The following is a 15,306-nucleotide window of genomic DNA, read 5'->3' on the forward strand; positions in this document are numbered from 1 at the left end:
TGAAGACCTATTTATGCAGGAGTTCTGCCATGTTAGAGCCCTAGGATATTGTTTTCTCTTCTGTGTTCCACAGAGATCGTATTTCATCCTCTGTCTGTCTTTTCCCCGAATATATTAGGAAAAAACTCTTATCTCTCCATCACTCCTACTAGTCTAGTCAACAGGATTTTGCTGTATTTTTTTTTAGCTTCTTATTTTTTGATGGATGTTATGCATTCTGCATTTGGCATCACTCACGTAGAAATTCTACAAATGTAGGGCCTGATCCTGCTATCAACTGATGTTAGTGCAAAGGCTCAAATTGGTTTCAATAGGCATCATTGGATTATTCCATTAATTTCTTTTGTATACCTCCTTTTAACCACATCAAGTGTTTTGTTACTATTTATGGTTTTCCTTTTGATTAGGATTGTTCCTTTTAAGGCTTGTGAGTAAGCCTATCAACTTAAAATTGGACTATGAATGTATGTAAAGTGAAACGTGTAAGGGTTTTCAGGATCAGGGTCTTTGGTTCAATTGGTTGGTAAAAATAGGAAGCCAATTTCTCTACCTACAGGATCCAAACAACATCTATTGATTTCCACAGGAGATACTCAGATTCTACATAGGAGAATAAGGCCTAAGAAACCAGTAATATTTCAATATATCATATACTGTAACCATTTTTAAGGGTTTTTTGTGTAGAACTTTGTAAAGGTTCATAGGAATGTTTCTCAATGGAACTTAAACTAACAGGTTTCATACAAAACCATGAAATATAGGGGGGTGCTGAGTTAACTCTTTGGGAAATTTTCACAGAAGCTAATCTTGATAGCTAAAATGGTTGGTTTATTAAACAAAAAAACCTAACCAACTCCCCCCCAAAAAAACAACAACCCCCCCCAAACAGAGGGCCTAATTTTGAATATTATCCGTATCTGGAACTCTTATACTGAAGGAAATGAGAATTCTGTGGGTAGTGGTCTTGCGGAGCTCTGGTCAACATACTAGGGCAGCATTTGCCAGCACAAGCATGAAATATAAACACATATGGAACCTATCACTGAGAAGCATCTCTCTTTAACTAACCATAATCAGACTGTCTCCCTTTCTCCATCAGCAGGGGGTCAGGTTTTTATACCAGCTGATCACAGCTTGTTTCTCCCATAATCCATTGCTCTAATGGAGAGAAAATTTGAGCAACTATTGTCTTCCCAAAAAGTGGTACTGTTCTGTAGAACCTTCCCTAGAAATCAGCCATTTCTGTTGAACCCTTGCCCTTTAAAATGTGCAGCTAAATTTTCTGCCTTATCATATTTAACCCCACAGTCTAACAGACAAATCTAGCAACAGTTCTGATTATTCTCCTCAATCTGAATAAAACAAAACAAAACTACCCTCTATCCCCCCCAACAAAGCTTAGTTGAGGAAGCAACTTGGCAAGAAATCAAGAGAGAAACAGCCAGACAGTGTCTGAGAGAGGGATGGTGGCTAGCCAGCCTCAGACAGAGATAGTCAAAGCAAAAACAGAAAAAGCTATTCATTCAGAAATCCAGGTGCTCCTCACCCCCTTAGACTCTAAATTAGCTTTTTCTTTAGGTGGACATTTCAGCACAGCTGGCCAACATTACATCGTCTACTACTCCTTGGGGCACTTCTCTTCTCCCCAAAGGCAGATATAAATCCCTAGTGTCCCCCTCCCGCCCTTCATTAGGGGCCCCATTTCCAGGTACGCCTTAAAAAAAGAAAAAGTAAATCATGAAGGAATCCCATTCCTATCACAAATCAATCCTATTTTTTCCTGAGAGTCAGAGGGATCGTTGTGACTTCTGCAACCACCACCAAGCATTAGCACGCTGGTTTCTGAGGGATGGGAGAGGACACCAGGAAGTAAATTTTGCAGTAGAGAAGCTATACTTGACTTGCAAGGTATCCTCTTCCTCCTCTTCTCTTTCAGTGCCCTGCAGAGAAGGGGGTGGGGCTGGAGCAACAGAGAGGGCAGGGAGTGTTACAGTTGCTTTCTTCTAATGCAGCACAAGGACCTTCACTGAAATAAGGAAAACATTTTTATCACTAAAGCTACTCTGTCTGCTTCACTGTCTCAACCCCATCCTGTCCTGCTTTGTGAATCAACTGAAAGAAACAGTACACATAATATCGTGTATTCACCCTTTTTTTCTGAATCAGCAAAATCGTTAACGAAAAATAATACTGATCCAAACTGGGGCCCCTGCTTTAATCCTGGGTGAGCTTTGGACTGTGTGCCAACACTGTAAGAAGAAAGTTTGAGGCCTTTTAGGATTTGTTATCCCTCCGATTCATAACCTTTTAGGTTGGCAGAGTTGTTTTGATCTGTCAACCCAGAGGCATCCTAGTTGGGCTTAATCCAGTAATTGACATGAGGATTGCCCTACAGCTCAGCAGAACTAATATGGGATCTTTTTGCTGTAGAGGACTTTTCTTTTTTTAAGCACTCTTTACTGCTCTCTCTACCAGCTCATCCTGTGGTTTGTGAGGACTGGAACTAAAATACTTTAAAAAGCTTGGTATTGAGATCTAGAACACTTGGGATCATTGTCAGTGGAAATGTATGGATCCAGGTTTCAGACTAGCAGCCGTGTTAGTCTGTATTCGCAAAAAGAAAAGGAATACTTGTGGCACCTTAGAGACTAACAAATTTATTTGAGCCTAAGCTTTCATGAGCTACAGCTCACTTCATCGGATGCATCAGATGCATCCGATGAAGTGAGCTGTAGCTCATGAAAGCTTAGGCTCAAATAAATTTGTTAGTCTCTAAGGTGCCACAAGTATTCCTTTTCTTTTTGTATGGATCCAAAGTTCCTTACAGGTGTTTGGATCCAGAGGTTTGATTCCAGCTTGTCTAGCAGTATTTAAATTGTAAGATCTTTGAAGCTGGGATAGCGGCTTCATAAAGCACCTGTCTGTAAAGTTCCCAGCTTGGCCCAGTGTTGATGCTATATAAATAAGAATCTGTAAATAAAATAATAAACAAGCAATAATAATTACAACGTAGATAATGGGTAACACAAGAATGGCTGATTGCAATCTAATGATTAAATATTATATTCTCAGACACTGAAAATGTTCTAAAATACAACTCTTCAGCTTGCAACAGCAGATGTGAGACCACTGAACTCAGCTGTCTTTGGGCTAAATTGTCCTCTCATTTCCAAGAGACTGGATTATGCAACAGAAAAATGAACTCGTGTTAGGTCATGGAGTTCCTCATAGATCTTTTATTGCTGCTTTCCACAAATGGTTCTTTAAGGACTCTAACCTGAGGGAAAGTATCAGCATTAGATACCCGAGAGGCAGCCTGGTTTAAAGGGTACAGCATTGGCCTGAAATTCAGGAGACCTGAGCTCTATTACCCGTTCTGCCAATGACCTGCTGCATGGCTTTGTACAAGCCGCTGTTCCTACGCTTCCTCTCCATCTTTCTTCTATATATAGACAATATATGCCTCTTGAGGGCAAGGACTATCTCTTACTGTGTGTTAGCATACAATTAGTTAGATAATAGTGTGGAATAGGTACATTTTTAGAATGTGTAGGGCTGAGTATTATAGGAATGTGAGGCAATATGTGGAATATATGCACATTCAGTAGATCACACCTATGCCACAGAACAGGAATGGGGCTAGAGGGTAAAATTTTCAGAAGTGCCTAAGTGACTGAGCCCCATTTTCAAAATTGCCTAAGTCACTTCAGAGAGAGCTGTGCAAATAATAATTTTTTTGGTTTGCTGACAATTCTAGAAAAGTGGGAAAAATTGTTTTGGGTCAACCTGCAAATAATTAAAAACACCAAAACAGATATTGCAAATTGAAAAGTAAAAGAAAAAAATTCATTTCGGGCAGAACAAAACTTTTTGTTAGATTGGAATCAAAATGTTTCATTTACATTTTGAGCCTTTTTAAAACAATTTGCATTTTTAAAAATAAAATGAAGAAAATTTCTACACACAGTCATTTCAACACCCTAAATCAGAACTTTCCATTTAAAAAATGTTGAAATGAAACATTTTATCTTTTCCAGAATGTTTTTGTCTGTTTGTTTTCAAAATGAACAATTTATCCAAACTGAAATGAATTCACAAAATGTCTTGATGTTGTTGAATCTGCATATTTCACAGACAAAAAGTTTTGGCTGAACATTTTCACCTGGCTCTAATTTAGGACCCTAAATCCCTTTGACTTTCAAGAGGACTTAGCTTCTTCAGTCACACAGGTGCTTTTGAAAATTTTACCCAGCACCTACATCTGATGCACAAGAAAGTTAGCAGTAAAAAGACTGCAGAGGTGCTAGTATATTAATAGAAATCTTCAACCTGATGACTTAGTGTTTGGCCACAACCAAGGAAGTAATGAGATATTTGGATGCATGGAGAAATTAAACATGTGCTAGGGGAAAATCCAATGTCAAATATTCAATAGGATTTTGCCTACTGTGTCTCGTTTTGCGGAAAGACAGTGAAAAGTTGGAAAGGTAAAAATGAAGGGGAACAAATATAAGTAACTTCTTAAGCAGTGGATGGAGGCTAGAAAAACTAGTATTGGGTATTTATTACAATTCAGGAAATTGCAGGTCCAATCATGCAGTCGTCCCTGTATCAAATTCAAGCATGGACGTTCCTCCCGCAAAGGAAAACTACGACAGGAGCTGACTTAGTATAGGACATGAATGAAACACAGTATCTAAAAGGTATAATGGGAAGACTATAGATGCCCCAGAATGTTTTGAGATGTGTGAGATTCTGGAAGGAAAGGGAAATGAATTTGCAGTCTGGTAGGCCAGGCTCAAAGGAGCTTTAGGAGGAACTTGTTTTTTCACTGGGATGATTAGTGTGTAGAATCAATTGGTTTAAATATCAATAGCAGGAACTAATGTATATTTAAGAAATGCTTAGAGGGAAAAATATATTACAAGATACAGTCGAAAGAAACAGATGTGGATGGGTAACATGATCTCCTTAGTGCCAAAAGTTCCTGTTACATAATGTGTGTTTCATTTGTATAAATGTCAAGGATTCATTAGATGATGAATTATGGAATTTAGATTTGCAGTGCTACCCCCATGGTCAAGCAAAGCTGCAATTGTGCAAGGCAAGCGACCCTGAAATAAACTTAAGAAGGAAAATAACATCTTGGTTTAGAAAGGATCCAACAAGCTGCTGCCCTTGAACATAGCTCATTAGTACAGTTTCATTCCCTTGATGAGCTCAGAAGAATAAATAATAAAGGTCTTGCAGAAAGAAACCTGTATTTGTATTCCTGTCCAAGAACGGGAAGCAGACCCGAGTGAGCTCTTCCCAATTTGCCCCATCCTCTTTCTACCTTGTGTAGTTGCATATATTTCACAATACTTGTTAGCTCTTGATTTATCGTTGTATTTTTGGACCCCTTTTCCAACCTATTCCTTCCTCTCCTGCAATAGCAATCCAAGACTGACATTAACTTTTACTCTTGTTACTGCCCAGTAATCATAGGCATTACAGGTAAACTGGGGAAGGCCCAGGTTCACCAAGAGTCACAACTGGCTCCAGGAGCAATATGATGACATCAGTAACATGAACACGTGGTTAGGAGCTGCTGCCTCCTTTGAGTGGCTGAGAATGGAGTGTGTGTATGGGGAGTGGGGGCTCCCAGCTGCCACAGCTACTTAGCTACAGGTGGCTGGGGGAACTTTCTAACTGCTTCTGCCCTCTCTAGGTGGAGATGGGAGCCCTGACTGCTACTGTTGGGCTCCCTCCTACCCAATTGCCACTGGTGCAGCTTGTGTAACAGTCTGGATCACTTTTTATCTTTATGCCCTCTGAAGCAGGGAGCCCTATGATGAGACTGGTTCACTTCCCCCCCACCAGAGCTGAGGGGTGTCACCTCCACAGGTTGCCTTTGGGGCCGGGCCCTGTGAAGAGGCTGCCTGCCACACCTGGATCAGGTGTGTGTGTGTCCTGTTTATGGGGAAAGACCTCCCTCCAACTGTATGCTGCCCTGAAGTAAGCACTCTGCTGGGGTGGGAAGGGCTGAGGCCTCCCTCCTCCTGGATGCACCCAGCCTACCCAAGTATGGGGAACACTGGACTAGGGAACAAGGAGGCCCCAGCCTCCCTGAAAAGCAGCAATAGCAGGGGCTTACGAACAGGCAGTGGGCGCCATCAGCCGATTTGAAGGCCCCTTTCATCACCAACACAAGTATTACAATTATTTATTGTTTTTATTGTCACAGCAGCTGGGGGCAGGACCCTGTTGTGATAGGTGCTGGAAAAACACAGAACAAAAAGACCTGGTCCCAAGGAGTTTCCCATCTAAGTAGGGGCAGAGTCATGTGGGATGGAGTGGGCCACTTCTGGGGTTCTCTGAGTGGGTGCGTCTAGGATCCTCAGCTGCCTTAATCCAGCTCCGGTTAGGGGCAGTTGAGATTGTGAGGATATTTACAGGTATGAGGGGGAAGAAAGAGTGAGGAGAAAACAGAGATGGCGAGGGGGGACAGAGGTGGGGGGCTACAGGGAGAAGACCTGTGATCAGAGTAAGGTAAGAATCAGAGAAGTGTAGGACTGGGAAGGACCTCAAGCCGTCATCTAGTTCAGCCCTCTGCACTCAAGGCAGGACGACATAATAACTAGACCATTCCTGACCAGTGTTTATCTAAGGTGTTCTTAAAAACCTCCCGTGACAGAGATTCACAGCCTCCCTCGGGCAATTTATTCCAGCCCTTAACTACCCTGACAGTCAGGAAGCTTTTCCAAATGTCCAACCTAAACGGCCCTCCCTGCAATTTAAGCCCTTTGCTTCCGGCAAGAGTTCACTTCTCATCTCATATCTGCCCGGGGAGCTGCTGCCCAGGGCACGGCTTCAGTACAGCCCCGACACACACGCGCTGGAGGTTCTGCATTAACTAAAAAGAAAAGGAGGACTTGTGGCACCTTAGAGACTAACAAATTTATTAGAGCATAAGCTTTCGTGAGCTACAGCTCACTTCATCGGATGCATTTCGATGAAGTGAGCTGTAGCTCACGAAAGCTTATGCTCTAATAAATTTGTTAGTCTCTAAGGTGCCACAAGTCCTCCTTTTCTTTTTGCGAATACAGACTAACACGGCTGCTACTCTGAAACCTGCATTAACTAAATCTACCCGCGCGATAATCCCGCTTGCAGACATCGCCAGACAGACGGACGCAGGGACAGGTACTGTCAGCAGGATCATCCCTCTCCGTTTATCGCCCCGCTATGCCTGTCTGTCTGTCTGCTCAGGCTATATTCCCTCTATCCCCCCCCCCCCCCTTGGCTTTCTCTCCACCATTGTCCTCACGCCTGGGTCTCCAGGACGCCGCCGTATAGAATCTCCAGAGATCTGATCTGTCTAATCCCCTCGGAGACTTACACAGGGTGTGACGGTCCCCTCCCCCCCCCCCCGCGTGCTGTGTGTTAGGCCCCAGAAAGACACACACCGGCCGCTCCGCAAACCAAACCTCCAGCCACGGCTTGACACGCACAGCGCGGCGAGACACACGCACACGTGCCCAGAGCGCTGCAAAGCAGCCCCCCGCTCGCGCCCGAAGGGAACAGGCTTCCGCCAGGCAGCCCCGCTCAGAGAGAGACCCCCCCCCCCACACACACCCCCCCGGCACGCTCCGAGGGACACCGGAGGCGCTGCCCATGGCTGACAGGAGCTTCCTTGAGAAACCCGGGTCCTTCCCGCAGAAGGAGGCGGCTTTGGAGTGGGGCTACGAGGAAGGTAAGGAGAGGGTGGGAGGGCAACGGGCTCCCCGAGCTGCTGGCTGGGGCCGAAGGAGGGAGACGTTTCCTCGTGCCGGGGCGAAAGGGACGTTTCCCCTACGGAAAGGCAAAGTACAGTGACATGCAGCCCATCTTCACCACGTCGTCTCCTCTTTAGTAGCTAAACTTGCAGGGTAATATCGAAGCTGAGATCATGGTGTCAAGGGGCACGGTCAACTTTCATTTGTCCCCAGATCCATATTTGGTACAAAGACCCTTTTATGCAACCTCAGGCCAATAGAAATATTCCCCCCCCCCCCCATTAAACAAACAAACAAAAACCCAACAGGAGAAATCAGGTATTTTAAAATAAATAAATATTCCTCTGCTGCCTTTAAAAGTCAGGAGTCAGAGTAGCAGCCGTGTTAGTCCGTATCCGCAAAAAGAACAGGAGGACTTGTGGCACCTTAGAGACTAACACATTTATTAGTCTCTAAGGTGCCACAAGTCCTCCTTTTCTTTAAAAGCCAGACACTGCTGCACTAAGAACTTGAGAGTGAAACCAACTATAAAACAAAGGAGAACTGATTTAGTTTATTTCATTGTCCAAGTTCAGAGAAATGCAAAAAAGGCAAAACTGATTATAAATTACGAGTAGTCAATGGGATTTTAAAAATGCATTCATTCATGTTGAACTATCGAAGATGCTATTAGTAACAGGGGTAAAGGACAGGTTTCGGAGTAGCAGCCGTGTTAGTCTGTATTCGCAAAAAGAAAAGGAGTACTTGTGGCACCTTAGAGACTAACAAATTTATTAGAGCATAAGCTTTCATGAGCTACAGCTCCCTTCATCGGATGCATGTATGGGGGGGTAAAGATGGATGGGGTAAAGGAATTAGTTTGTTTACGGCATTTTTTTGACCGTCTCCCTTTAAGTGAAGGGGTCTCTTCAATGATATATTTTTGCATGTATGTAAGGGTTAAAGCTGCAAGTCCTTCACGAAAAGCAGTCATATTTTATTTCCACATGATAGTTTTTCATTTTATTTTTAGGAGTCGAGTGGGGGTTGATCTTTCCTGATGCTAATGGAGAATACCAGTCTCCTATTAACTTGAATTCAAGAGAAGCCAAATATGACCCCTCACTACTAGAAGTACGTTTATCACCAAACTATGTTGTTTGCCGTGACTGTGAAGTAATTAATGATGGGCATTCCATTCAAATTGTCCTTAAGTCAAAATCAGGTATGCTTAATCATTGTTTACATTTTTTTCGAACACAATAAAATAGATGATAAAGTTTAGATTGTCTTAAGGAATATTCTTTACACAGTAACTGAAATGAGAAAGAACATTCACTTCTATAAATGGGCTATGATCCAAATCCTGCATCATTTTAGTCAATAGGAGTTTTGCCACTGACTTTAATGGAAGCAGGAGTGAGCTTTGTGGGTAGCTGGATTGTTATGGTCCAAAACTGGACCTTCATTTTTGTGAAGCTGTTAGAAATCTAATAATTAATCCTTATGCCAAGAAAGTTTGCTGCTGTTAGAAATCTAATAATTAATCCTTATGTCAAGAAAGTTTGCTGATGCCAGCCTGGTTCGCAGCATGCAACATTGTTCAAAATTTCCGCTTGTGATGGTGTGACCTAATTCACTTGAGCCAACAGTGTCTGAAGTTTAGAAATTGTCCAGAATATAACTAAGACGTTGTGGAACCCAAATTGTATTTTATATGTATGGCTGACAGAAACTGTGGACCTGATTCAAAGTCTATGGAAATCAACAGGAGTTTTCCATTGACTTCCATGGCTTTTGATGATGCATTATATGGATCACTGTGGACCTTGATGGTTCATTTAGGATAAGATACTTGAATTAAACTTAGCATGTTGATAGGCCTTCAGTTTTAAAGGGTCAGTATTTACCACAAAAATAACTAGGAAGCAATAAAAACACGATTTCCAGCTTAACTGAAAGTTGAAATTCTGGATGTAGAATTCTGTGATCAGAACGTTGGGTCTGGTTGAGCTATGCTCAGTGCAGGACTTAAAAGTCAGGAGGGAAGGTGGAGAGAGGCAATCCTTTGTGGCCTTGCAGTCCTGTGGTAGACAGGGGCCAGTTCAGACCCTGTATAAAGTTAGAGGAGTCTCAGAACTGTGCTGTCTGGTAACAGCCTTGTAGAGGCTGTTATGAAGCACAAGATTGCTAGAGCCCAAGGCCTTCCAGCCATGCTTTGTTCTGCCTGACATGCCACCTACTCAAAGCAGTCTGGGAAGGGTGGTGCAGAGCCAGCTCTATGCCAGCTGGTTATTCACCCGTGCTGGGGGAATTCCGAGCCAATGTTCCCTCTAATTTTTGACAGGCCATGTGCGCAAAAAATTTCTTCTGTGCAAATTGTGCTTCTGTGCAAATTTTTGTGCGCACAGTGTTTTGCCGTGTGCATGGGGTTTAGGATCTGCATAGCTTAGAGGGAACAGTGTCCCCAGCTGCTCGGTTAGTGCAAAGAGGTCAGAGCAAGGGCTCAGGATCTGGACTGTGATGTTTATTTTCATCAAACCGATAATATAGGTGGCAGATTTGTGTAGTGGAAGGAGAAACAGGTGTGCAATGTACATCTTTGAGATGAACTTTAGTCTGTCAAGGTAGCCCTAGGGATTAATGATGATGTTCAGAAAGTATGGTGTTTATTATATTTTAACAAGGATGAAAACTTGCACAATGTGACCAGTCAATTCACCACAGCAAGTGTTCTGAGGGCCATCAGTGGTACATGGGCCATAGTTTGGGAACTTCTGTTGGGGAGATTTTTACAGAGAGTTAAAAAGTAATACATGTCTGGATATGAGGTCCTTGAAAAGCAGTACAGTCACCTCTAGGTCACCAACAGGAATTCAGAATGATAGTGTCTAATTATAAGCTGGCAGTCTCAGTCAAGTCCCATCTTCTGTTCCTAGGTCTGCCACAGCTTTCCTGTCACTTAATCTCTCTGTGCCCCGTTGTCCACCTGTAAAATCAGGATAGATCTTTCATTACAGGTGTATGTCTTCTGCCTCCAGAGGGGGAGGAAGGCGTTAATAAGCTCCCTTAAGCTTAAAGACCACCAACAACAGAACGCCTCTGTGTCCAGTTCCCTAAACGGGCCAGACCTAGGATCCTGCTGCAGCTCCCACAGCTTGCCACCTCACAGGGTGCTATGAAGACAAATCTATTTAACCAGATATTCTAAATGGGAGCTGCTGAGCACTGAGCACTTCTGAAAATATGGCCAATTAATGTATGAGAGGTCCCCATATACATAGCGAAGTAGCCATAGAAAAGCCTACAAATATATAAAGTAGATGACTAAAGTATATATTAAAATCAATGGTTATTCCATTTCAGACTATATATTTTTCAGTTGTATCATTGCACAGTGCGCATATTGTTGTCGTCTATAGAGCTATCATTAATGATGGTTCTTTTGATCCTTAATTCAGAACATACATTCAGACTCTTCATTTGACTTTGTAAACATTTTACAAGTTGCATCCAGTTTCGGCACTGTGCATGTATGATATATAAGATGGAAGAAGCATGACTGACTTTATAATGGAGTAGAATAGATATGATTGAGAGCCTTCTTGAATATTTCAGAAATATTTTCAAGGGTATTCTACTAGCAGAAACACTTCTCCTTTGACCACAATGGAGGTCAAATATACTCTACAAGGACTGACCGTTTCAGAATGATTTTCTGGTAGGGAATCAGACATTGCAGAGAGGCAAAGTGCACATGAATATGTTCTATGCACTGACAATAAATACTCTTAACATGGGATGAGTATTATGAATTAAACCTCATAGATAGGTTTGGTGATGGTCCTGTAGATCCAAAACAATATTACAGTAGAGAGTACTTCCAGTCACACACACATAATGGGAAAAAGAAAAGGAGAACTTGTGGCACCTTAGAGACTAACAAATTTATTAGAGCATAAGCTTTCGTGAGCTACAGCTCACTTCATCGGATGCATTTGGTGGGAAAAAAAAAAAAAGAAAAATAACCCCCATAATGGGAATAATACTTCCTTTCACCAAAAAAAATCTGTGTTACTAAAGATATAATATTAATATAACACATTATCAGATTTTGCTGTATTCTGGACATGTTGATTTCCTCAATGTTTATCACATTAACAATGTAGCACTTTGTTAATAGTGATATAGTTAAGAGGAATATAAGATGCAAATTTGAATCTACACATGCATTTTAGGACAGTCCTGCTGTCTTACAATTGAAAGACTTTATAACTGTGATGATGCTTAGCAAAGAGCATCAAAGCTTTATATTCTGTCGATGTGGAAGACATACTAATTGTATGGGTGACTTTGTCCTTTGTTGTAACTTATAGTAGAAATCTTAATTGGTGAGTTTTACGTCTGGAATGTTACAATTCTTTTGGCAAACAGTTCAATATGATAATATTGTGTGTTAGTAGTATTTCACCATAGCTGGTGCTCCAAGCTGAAAATGAGATTGTATCTAGTTCACATAGATAAAATTATTTAAGATTGTGGATCCTTTATTGCATAAAGCCCAACATAATGCAACAAAAACTATTTAATTTTCACTAATTTACTGGTCAGAGAGGGTCCGATGCAAAGTCTATTGAAGACAGTGAGAGACTAAAGTTTGATGGGCTTTGAAGCAGACCTGTAAGCACTCTAAGCTCCAAATCTGCCCTTGTATATGAGAACATTACTCCTATTGATTTCCGTGAAGAGTTTTAAGCATGTACCTGAGGGCAATATTTGGTCCTAATCAGCTTCAGGACTCATTGGACCAAACTCTGGCATTGATGGAAGTGAGGGCCAAAGTTTGGCTTCAGATATGTACACTTTTGTGTATATCGCATTGCAAAAAGTTAGATTAATGTCAAATGTTCAAGTTATAATTTATACTGCTTTCCATCTCCTCTGACTGGGGGATGGATCTTTTTGTTGTTTAATTTTAAGGCATTATCCCACTTTCACAACTGTGGGTTTTGGAAACAGCAGTAAGAATATTCTGGCAGTCTAGAATACTGTGAAGCATCTTCCTAGTGGCTTACTTTAAGTAAATATAGTATAGTGTTGTTATTGAATCTTAAGATTATTTAGTACAAGCTCACAGAACACAAGAGCAACTCACAAGCCTAACAGGTGGTGTCTATTGAAATATAATTACCTAACAAAACACTGGCAGCCAAGAATGCCAGAGTTTCATGACCAATTTCTGTACAACAAGCACAGGTGATACAAGTGAGGCATTTGTATAGCTATGAGGCAATTATGCAGTTTGACACCAGAAGGAAACCGCATCATCTGGTTAGAACACAGAGCTACTGTTTGGCTATCAGTCTATAAACCTATTCACTCTTTGGAGTGATAAGCATACAATGCTTTTATCTTGCAATATGACTAGCTGTTCCACCTTGTAAAACTCAGAATGCCAGATAATACCATTTTCATAGCCTTATATAACTGAGAATGAACTGTGATTCTGCAGATGGGTAATAATACAGGAGAAAAGGCGGCAGGTATGTTAGCTTTGTTGCCATTTTCTCTAAGATAGATCGTAATACAGAAGTTTGCAACAATCTCCCAGTTGTTTGCGGTCAATGTACTCAGCAGCTTGTTTGCTTGGAAAACTAAGTATGTCTTCATTTGTGTTCTTTTCCAGTGTTAGTAGGTGGGCCATTACCTCGGGGACATGAATTTGAACTACATGATGTTCAGTTTCACTGGGGGAGAGAAAACCAGCGTGGCTCTGAACACACTGTTAATTTTAAAGCTTTTCCCATGGAGGTAAGAGTGACATTGTATTGAAAACACCTGCGCTATACACAAGATGTTAAATCATTGCTTGATAACCTGGTAGTTCAAAACAGCTTTTATTTTAGCTTAGCATTTTTCATACAAAAAAACCGTCTGCTGAAGTGTGCTTTAGTGCCAGTAAATTGAGATTTGCGTCTTTAGTAATGTGCCTCTAGCATACATCGTATTGCATGATTAATTGGCCATAAAGTTAACTTGCAGAACTATTAACTTCTGTCTTAATAATATTAGCATTCTAATAAGATCTGCTATTTCAACACTTCCTATGTCACCTTGACTAATAGCTATAGTTGGGGGAAAATAGCTGCTGGAAGCTTTTCCATGGAAAATAATAATTTGGGGTAAACTTGTTTAAAAAAAGCATAAACAAATTGTTCATGAAAAGCTTTAGATGTCTGAAACCTGGAGAATATATGAAATTCTTATATATAATCATAGCATGGAGTGAAAGTCAGCTTTGGAAAGAAGGGTAAAGATGTACTGCAATCTTAAAATTTGAGCTGTTCCACAGATACTCAACTTGATGTTCCACGATTGCAACTGTGCTGCAGAAGATCATTCCAGTATTTTCATTTACTGTGCACTTCATCTTTTGTGTTATAAGGAGACTTTCATGCCTTTTTTCAGAGGTTTTAAAATGATTTTTGCCTTGCTATTTATCATAATCCCTTAGAAGCTAGAAATGGAATTTCCTATCCATTTATGCTCTCCTCTTCAAGTGCTTGGACATTTGTTTCTGGCTGGTTACACGGTAACCAGTGGATCCCACTCTGCTGGAATAGAATTTTTTAAAAGAAAAAGGATAAAAATCAGCATTTATTTTAAAAATAAATATAAAAATCCACATGGAGTTGTGGAATAGGTACAGGTTTAATGCGTAGTTTAAATAACTGGGTTAGGAACATTGGTCATATCTTGGCCTCTGCTTTGACTGCTTCGCATCAGTCTGCTGCAGAATTGGCTTCAGGAAAATTACCCCTACATGGGGGACTCACCAAAATAACAGCTTCTACACCTTCTTTTACTGTATAGATGCATCCCCATGCCAAAGCAATTCCAGTGGCCCTTTGTGACAGTGGGCAACTGATGCAATATAAAGCAAACTTGCCCCCAGTAAGTTAATCTCCATTTAAAAAATAAATCAGTAGGTAAAAAAGGGTCAGCATGGAGGAAAACCATGAAAAAGGTCCAGGGATTAGCCAGCAGATCTGATCAGCCTTTATGGGAATCCAGGGTAAGCCTCCTTTAAGGGCAGCATGACAGCTGTACTAAAAATTCCTGACAAAGTGAGGGATGTCAAACCAAGATTTCATTACAGTTAGCACAGAACTGTGTATATAGATCTAGAGAAGAGAAAGCTGGCTTCCACCTCATCTCTTGCATCAAAGCTGTTTTTGGTTAAATTCTGATCCTAGGATCTTGGCTACTGGTGACAGTAGGATAGCTCTAATGGCTGGAAGTTAAGACTTATTTATCTATTTTAAATACATTGTAAAAGCAGCATAAATGAGCAACTTTACACACAGGTCCCCAAGTAGATTATTCTTCTCTTGGGGAAAGTTACCACTCTGGGGTTAGAAGTCATGTACAGACAGATATACAGGCCTGTAACCCCATGTCTCTTATTCCCATACTATCCTGCTTTGACAGCCTGTAGATTGATTTCTTTGCATGTCTTTTGGGGAGATTGAAATGGTGGAGGAACCACATTCTCTGTAGAAAACCTCTG

At 41.3% G+C, this 15,306-nt stretch overlaps 1 protein-coding gene across 3 annotated transcripts in view; it reads left to right on the top strand.

Moving 5' to 3' along the window:
• Positions 1-7,422: 7,422 nt before the first annotated feature.
• CA8 (carbonic anhydrase 8) overlaps positions 7,423-15,306 on the top strand; it is a 55,489-nt gene continuing 47,605 nt past the window's right edge. Inside the window, exons 1-3 of one of the 3 annotated variants that reach the window (XM_038391094.2) lie at positions 7,423-7,735; positions 8,770-8,961; positions 13,423-13,547. In XM_038391094.2, coding sequence (XP_038247022.1) covers positions 7,657-7,735; positions 8,770-8,961; positions 13,423-13,547 — 396 coding nt within the window. In that variant the 5' untranslated portion in view covers positions 7,423-7,656. The remainder of the gene's footprint in view (positions 7,736-8,769; positions 8,962-13,422; positions 13,548-15,306) is intronic. The other 2 variants (XR_006278821.1, XM_043507819.1) reach the window with 2 other exon arrangements.

Source organism: Dermochelys coriacea, chromosome 2 (assembly GCF_009764565.3).
Source record: "Dermochelys coriacea isolate rDerCor1 chromosome 2, rDerCor1.pri.v4, whole genome shotgun sequence".
Taxonomy (NCBI): Eukaryota; Metazoa; Chordata; order Testudines; family Dermochelyidae; genus Dermochelys; species Dermochelys coriacea.